The sequence below is a fragment of the Peromyscus maniculatus genome, chromosome 14 (genome assembly GCF_049852395.1).
Source record: "Peromyscus maniculatus bairdii isolate BWxNUB_F1_BW_parent chromosome 14, HU_Pman_BW_mat_3.1, whole genome shotgun sequence".
Taxonomy (NCBI): Eukaryota; Metazoa; Chordata; class Mammalia; order Rodentia; family Cricetidae; genus Peromyscus; species Peromyscus maniculatus.
The window spans coordinates 54383647-54392030 of NC_134865.1; the positions used below are offsets into that span (position 1 = coordinate 54383647).

General features: G+C 44.7%; 1 protein-coding gene across 7 annotated transcripts in view; it reads left to right on the forward strand.

Moving 5' to 3' along the window:
* The window catches only part of Pcnx1 (pecanex 1), a 147052-nt gene extending 142036 nt beyond the window's left edge, over positions 1-5016 (forward strand). For all 7 annotated transcript variants that reach the window (XM_015991913.3, XM_006973077.4, XM_015991914.3 and 4 more), the window contains one exon: positions 13-5016. In XM_015991913.3, the coding sequence (XP_015847399.1) occupies positions 13-153 (141 nt within the window). In that variant the 3' untranslated portion in view covers positions 154-5016. The remainder of the gene's footprint in view (positions 1-12) is intronic.
* Positions 5017-8384: the final 3368 nt, after the last annotated feature.

The window sequence follows — 8384 nt, forward strand, 5'->3', positions numbered from 1 at the left end:
TCTGATTCATAGGTGATTCACCGATGGGTGCCTTGCAGCAGAGACCCAGGTACAAGGTCCCACATCGACAAGACAGTGCTCCTGGTCCAGATTGATGATAAATACGTGACTGTCATTGAAACTGGGGTCCTGGAACTGGGGGCAGAAGTGTGAGCCTGCATCGTGCACCTGTGTTCCTTTCTCGAGAGAGAGTAAGGCTGCAGAAGACCCCCTGCGGGACTGGCTGCCCTTCCCAGCCAAGACTTGAACAGTGGCCTGGTTAAGCGCCTCCACCCGACTCCTGTCACTGTCTCCACCCCCAAATAAAGCCGAACTATTTTTTTAAGTTAGCTGCATGAAAGGCAAATCTGTCGGAGCCTGTCTCTGAAAGGCTCTCTATGCATTTATGCTTTAACCCACAGGCTCTTGTCTCTAACTCTGAGCTCATATTTTTCTAATTTCTTTGCCAAAAACAGTTGCCATGGTTTTTGTCGTAGAAAATGAAATCCATTGACCATGATTTTTACAAACAGACCCATGTGGAAACATTCAGTTTGACACATAACAGTATAAAAGTATAATGTACAGTGAGAAAGATGATGAATAGACGTAGGTTTATCTTATTCCTTGAAAGCTAAAAACTTTAATGAAAAAAACTGCACTAATTTTTTACAGCAATGCACTAAATCTGAGATTTCTCAGAACATTTATTTATATATAAAAATAAAATACCATTATTTAAATTGCCTTCAGGATTAGCCCCCCTCCCCCGACCCATAGCCCCCAGGACCTGCTGGTCCTTTTCTGTTAGTGTGCTGGACTCTGGAGACACACACATAGCTTCATCCCTGACTTTTCCCAGAGCTGGTGACAGAGGATCGGCCTGGCGAGCGCCACCGCCAGCCGCCCTCTCTCTTCTCAAGTGTGCCACGCCTCTCCAGCTGGGGCCAGGCTCTGGAGTTACTTCTGGAACATGCTTTTGCTTTTCAAGATGACGAAGGCCCAGGAACTTGAAGGATCGGTTGCCTTTTGTTTGAAGAGTTCCTAGCTCTTGAAGTTACTCATGAAGTTCGGTTTCTCAAGTAAAAGTTTTTCAAACAAAATTGTCTATGTGGCGCAATTCTTGCTCTGTCGTCTTTAGCAGTTCCGCACTTTGCTTCCTCCGTGTTCCTTTTCTATTACTTGAATTGATTTCCTGTGATTTATGGTGTATACCTGTCATTTAAGATATTTATAACTGTGCAATTGACTTAATTCATATGTTGTCTCATAAATTATATTGGTTTTTAAGGAGCATGTATTCAGGGAATTCTGTACCTTGGATTTACAGTGAGGCTGCGTGCAAACTACAGTTTAGGTTTCATTTGCAACTTGGAGCATTTTTAAAATGCTTGAAATTCCCCTTGTTTTAAACTCCAAAGAAAATCGCCCGTCTCCTCAGAGCACCTGGGAGCAGCCATCTGTCTCCCCATGGACAGACCGCAGAAAGAAGCTGGTCATCTGTCTGAGCTGTGACCATTCCAACGTGTGGCACTGGCCAGTTGACTCGGTGGCGTCTGTGTGAGGCCACACGGATGTAATACCTTCTGAGGGGAGAGGAGAGAGCTGTTGTTCCCACTGACTAGGATCCAGGTGTCACGTGTGGCCTGACGGGACAGGAGACAGGATGAGAGCTGGCGGCGGCAGCCGGGAGGAGTCTTCCCACACCTGTGCTTCAAACCCTGTTCGTTTCCCCGTGTTACTCTCGAAATCGGTGGTCGTTCCGAACCCAATGTGCCTTGTATTGACGTTTCCATAGACTTTAAACTTTGCAGACTTTATTGTTGAAAACTATTTGTCAGATGACTTATTGATCCTTTACAAAAGGAGCCCTTTCTATCTCTAAATTGACCACTTTACGGTGTCTCTTCCCGCTTCTGGTCCTCTGTTCTGTTGCCTCATTTGGGCAGATCCTTGCTGTACAGTGTGTTCCGTGGTGGTCTTTCTGACGCTAAGCACCCAGCCTGTGTGTCCGTGTTTCAAACCTCTCAAAGGACTTTGTGCTCCCTGCTGCTGGTTCCCTTCCCTGCTCAGAACCGAGTCTGATCTTTTCATGACTGTTCCTAGGCGGAGAAGTAAGTGGAGGGTTTGCCGTCTAAGGAGGAAGATGATCTGTCTTGCCACAGAGAAAGCATCAGAAGATGAACTTTAGATGATTTGGTCAAAGGTCAGAATTCTGTTTATGCCGAGTCCCTCTCATGATTGTTAGGTATTAAATGCTCTGGAAGTAAGATCCCACATGTAAGACGGGGTTCTGTATGGAACATGTATATCATCAAGTCTTAATTTGGGAAAGTTGGACATTTTTCTTGAAACAAGGTATTGTTGTTACTATATAACTTTATTAAATTTATAAATTAGGAACCCTAAGAGAAGTCTTGTTTTTAGTTTTTTAATCTAAAACTGATAACCTTAAAAAAATACTTTTCTAATTTTAGCAGGGAGGATAGCGATAATTGAAGATTTGTGTCTGAAGATTAAATTTATTATAGATTCTTTGTCTCCCAGTACCCACCTAGATAGCAAGTTAGTATTTTAGATTTTCTGCTTAGCATTTCTCACTAAAGTACAAAACTCCAGCATACTTCAGTGCTTTTAACGTAATTTTGCAAGTAGTTGAAACAACTTTTTATTTCCTTTAGATAGAGCTGCACCATTGAAGTCTCTGATTTTCTTTCTTATCTTGCCCCACTTTGAGTGGACAATCCTGGAATGGCCTTGATTTCATCTTTAATGACAAAAATTAAAAACAAAACAACCAACTATTTGTACCCCTAAACGAGGCTTTTGATGACTCTTTCAGCCCATATCGTGGTGGGAACTCCCCTTCTACACCATTTTCCAGAGCCAAAAATACTTTTCAAGTGTGTCTTTTGCTAAGGAGCTTTACTTTGTCCTTGAGGCTAGATTAGCATGCAGTGGTGTGGCACATGGGACTTGGGAGGGTAGAGATGAGGCGATGTGGAAGCTTTACAAGAAGACAGTAATTACTTCTGAGGCGAGTGGGCAAGCATTCCGTGTTCTGACTTCTGTTTCCGCTGGCAGGGGATAAAATTCCATTAGATTGGAGGTGTTTTGAAAAAAAAATTTTTTTGAAGTATATTGATAATACTTCCAGTGCTTGAACCAGAAGAGAACAGACAATATTTCTCTCTTGAAAGACATAGAAAATGACTCTGGGTACTGAATGTTAAACAGTGCCCATGCAAATTCTTATATAGGAAACCATAGGTCATTATGAACTCGTTCTGAATTAGTTTTTGTGTCTCCTATGAAATAAGCCTCACACTTGAGCAAGGGTCACATGCCCTTTGTAAATTCTGCTTAGTTTCCTACCAGCATCTTTCTGCCTCAGCCTAGAACTCACCTGATGGGTTGCAGTCTTGAGGAATTCATCAAAAAGTGGGTCTTTAATATTTGCCCAGTGTCTAAAATTATCTCTCTTTTTAGCTAAATTTCTATCATCTTTTGTTCTAAATATGTGACTTGAAAAAAAAATAGTGTTATGGGAGAATTCTTTGAATTTATGTTTACTAGCTATCAAAATATAAACTGCTGTCCAGTGTGTTAATTACTTTTATATTTAAGTACTTTCTCATTAATACAAGCAAATTTATTTCTGGGTTTTTATTTTTTTAAGTCCTCAGTAGTCTTTCTCATCTCTTGTAGTAATTATATAAAGTTACTTTGGACACAGACTCACTTCACTTTTCTTGTGAGACAATACACTGTTCAGATAAGCTTGGTCCCTTCTTCTAGAGCCATTTTCTTTAACTCCAAGATGAATGGAAATTCAGTAAAGACTTAAAATGGTGCATGGAGCCTGCTGTTGGCCTTTGAACTTTCTCTTTCAGTCTTAGATGGATATTGAGTTTTACTGATCAGGAGAAAGGTAAATTAGATTCTGCAGTGTGTTTCAGGTGGTACAGATTTGAATATGTTGGATACACAGGCATTTTATAAAATAAGTATTTAAGTCCAGGCCTTTTCCTCATTCTCTTTTAAAATCATCTTGTCGATGAACACCCAAGCTGTCTCATTTGAAACTTGTTAACCTATTCACTAGCTGTAATCAGAAAGGAATTGGTTATCAAATAGGTCTGGAAGGCTCTAACCTGGCTTGAATAGAGAGGTCTATTTTCTGTAATGAGTCACCTCCCCAGAGTTACCTGTCAAGAACTGTGTGGTAAGAGTTTCTTTTTCTTGCCTAGAAACAGCTGTCTGTCCTTTCTGAATTGGGTCAGACGCTCATCTGTAAGCTGAACATCCTGATGTGCCACTTTGTGGACTCAGCGTAGAATTGCCCATGACTCAAGCTGATGGTCATGCAGGGTTACACACAGCTTGGACGTCATACTTAGGCCTATTATATAGGCTCTCCCTCTTCTTCTGATTCATTGGAACCAGTAGGAGTAACAGAGGTCCTCTGACAGGTGGTGAGGGTGAGTCTGCATTACCTGCACATCTGCACCACAGAGACAAGATGGCTGCTCCAGATGACTCTTGGGGTCGGTGTGCTTGTTTTTGAACAAAATTCTTTGTATGTGAAGCTTGAGTCGGAAACCAAAACAATAGAAATGGGAGAGTTGTATCGGCTCGTGCTTTTTTAAAGCTCTACTTTCAGGACATTGTCAACATTGATTACATTAACCCTGTTCAAGTCTGGCAGCGAGTTCTGCGTGAGGAAAAGGAAGAAGGGATATGTTAGAAATGGTTGGGGGTGAGTGGATCTGTAAAAGGAGGACAGCTTTCCCTTTTCTGATCATGGGCTCTGAAAGGTCATTGCCTTTACCAGCATTCAGTATACACCCGAGATAAGGCTATGTGTCCTTGCGCGTGTCTGTGAGTGTGTGTGAGTGTTACTGTAAACTGCTTGTAAATACTGTAGTTGTATAAAATGGAAAATAAAGCTGAGAGGTCTTTTGACATATATTCATCAGAAAAAATACAGTATTGGCCGTGGATAAAAACACAGGAAATAAACCTTTTTCATTTTGCCTTCTGTCCATTTTTGTCAAATTAAACCAACGTAGAATACAGTATATTAGTTCTGCATACTTTTAAAACCACACTTAGTTCTGAAGTAGCATTTTAAGCCTGTAAATGTGGGGTTTGGGCTTACACCAGATAAAAGTATACTGTGTTACCTCTTGCACAAAGGTGTCTCCGCCCTCTGAGATAAATATTACATGTTAATGGTAGAAGATGCCAGATGCACATGTTTACGTGTACAGTGTACATGTGTTGAGTTGCACTAATGTACAATGCAGAGGAAGGAAGAGCATCTCAGTGTACCAGGGCTGCACACTCACCAACCGGTGTCTTCACACATCCTTCAGGATGCAAACGTGTATGGAGAGAGCGTAGATACTCTGGACGAGGCGCTTGCTGCATCATTTTAACCAGTAAGAACCGGTGGGTGGCAGATTATTTACTTCCTGCACCAGAATCCCCAGCAGTTTGCTCCCTCTCTCTGGCAGTGTTCCATCTTAAGGACAGTATAGATCTGTAACAGGAAACATGCCAGTTAAGCAAAACCTCTTCAAAGGAAGGAGGGGTCCCCTGGAGAGTCATGCTCCCCTGGGAGCTAATTCCTGAGGCTGTTGATATGAAACTTGGGTCCATGAGACCTCCACCTTTTAGTGCAGTTTACTTAGGATTTTTCATCTCAAATCATCCAAGGTGCTTTGCTGGCTGTACCCATGTGGGGACATCGTCCCTGAAGTAGGCAAGGTGAGCTTTTAAGGGTCACCTGATTGGCTTCCTGACTCTTGAGCCAGCACTTCACGTAAGTGAGGTAGCCGTGCCAAGGGGAAAAGTCAGGTCCATGTTTCCTTTCGTTTCTGGGAATATTGGGTTGATCGATACTTATTTTTTATTTTATTTAATAGTATGATTTTTTATTTTATAATTTAATTTTATAGATCAGCCACGGATTCCCTTGTTCTCCCTCCTCCCGCCTAATAGTATGATTATTAACTGGCCCGTATGAGAATACACCAGATCTCTGGTCTCATCTCGAAACCTGCTTGTATCAGATCAAGTCAGCATCCCAGGTAGCACTGACGCTGCTTCAGGTGAGTGAGCAGCTGCCCTCATCCTTTGGGTGTTTCTCCAGGACACTAATTTGACCCTGTGAGGGCTGGAGGACGTGCTGGGCAGAGGAGAAAGTCGACCCACCATGCAGTGGCCACACAAGCTTCCACCAAGCCCACAGCTAGTTCAGCATACCCCATGCCTCTTCAGAGTTGCTTCAGGTACAGGGACTAGGGCAGTGACTGGGTGTGGGCTTTCGCTGGGCGGAGACCTGCCTCCAGAAGTGAGCATCCTTGGTTGAGGCTACTTCCTAGGCAAGGACTTCATACAGTCCAGGGGAATGGGTGATTCTTTGAGTTTGAAGAGTCCAGTGGCACACAGCGTCCATGGTCACAGCCTAGAGAGAAGGGTTACATAAGAGTAAATTGTGGGGGCTGGAGAGATGGCTCAGAGGTTAAGAGCACTGACTGCCCTTCCAGAGGTCCTGAGTTCAATTCCCAGCAACCACATGATGGTTCACAACTGTCTGTAATGAGATCTGGCGCCCTCTTCTGGCCTGCAGACTTACAGGCAGGCAGAACACTGTATACATTAATCAATTAATAAATCTTAAAAAAAAAAAAAAAAAAAAAGAATAAATTGTGGAAGTGCTGGCAACTATACTGGCCAAAGAACGTCTCATATTTTCCCCGTGTTAAGCTCCAGGCTATGGACACAGGCTATTGACTAGAGGAACTCAAAATTGTAAACCAAGGCAAGAGTCAAGAGGCTCAGTGGGGTTGTGGCTGGGAAGACAAGGCAATTCTTTAGTATGCCGAGGCTGCCTGTGGGCATTGGCGCTCAGTTTGTCTTCATGAAACACCCAGATTTTCTTCCTCCGGGAGGGCCGAAGCAAGGACTAGTCATGCCCCCCTGCCAGGCTGCTCCTCTTCAACACACACACACACACACACACACACACACACACACACAGGACTGGAGAGCACACATGGTCGGCCATCATGAAGAGCCAGGTAGGGACAGTGTTTCCAGCCCCACCTGTGACAGCAGTGTGCTCAGGACAGCCTTCCCTTTTATCCTAGAGGAAATGAGAGCCCTGGGATCCAGAAAACCCCTAAATCTCAGCCAATGAAATGGCTCTGCTGTGCCCCTGACATTCCGCCAGGAGGTGGCAGCAGCAGTCCAGCCCACACTGGACAGACACTGGTGGGCTGTGTGTGCGGGGAACAGTACCCTTGAGATGCCTTTGCAGAAGCGGGGGTGGGGGGGTGGGGGAGGGGGGCATGAAAACAGCAACCAACAAAAGGCACATTGACCCCACAGGTAGACCCCCCTCACACACACACACACACACACACACACCCCGGCCATTACTCCTTGGCTTCTGGGCCTGCTTAACACTCATCTCCATTGAAATTCTTGCCCTGGCAAATGTCCGTGTAGGCCCTGCAATCATAAAGCTTGAAATCAAGATTGTCTATTAAAACATCAGCCCTTGAAGCCGTGGTTTTGTACAAGGTGCTTTAGACTCTAGAACCAAAAGACTGTTCTAGAGCCAACTCTTTGGGTGCTTTAGGTCCCTTGTACAAAATGATGTGGTGTTTGCATGTGGCCTGCACACATCCAGTATGCTCTGCGTGTGTGGTTTTGGGATTGGCTCCAGGGCCGTGCACTTTCTAAGTAATTGTACTGCCCTGAGCTATGTCCCTGGGACTTGTGCTATGTGTCTTGTGCCCTCTAGACTTCTCACGATACCCAGGCGATGTAAACGCTACGTAAGTAGGTGTTAAGCTACATTGCTAGAGATGGATGAGAAGAGAAGCGCCTGTGTGGAGTTGCCGATGTCCATCTCCAGTTGACAAACTCTGGCTGCAGCGTCCCAGCATACACAAGTGTTCCCTGGCTCTTCACATGGCTACCGTGTGCATCTGTAAGGATGGTGCTTCCCACAAGTGCCAGGGGGAGCTGAGGACCCTGGGCTCCTCTCAGGGATGGGAGTTTTAAGACAGAGCACCAGGTACCCTGCTTTCCAAGCTGGTAGATAAGGGCAAGCTGAGTGTGGCAGAGTGAGGGTAGGTAGCCTGCACCAGCTGCTCTGGTGACTTGGGGTGAGCAGTGTGCCCGGGTGATTGAGTGTTAACTGTGGAGGACACAGCAGAAGCACATATCTTCCTGCACATAACAGCAAGGCTTCACCCAAGGGCAAGGCTGGCGGAAGGGGCGCTGTTTCCTGGCATTGTGCCTTCCCTGCACAGTGGTGAACAATGCCCAGCATCCACAACCCAGCTTGGGTCTCCCAGGAAAAACTTGGGGAAATAGCTACCGACCCC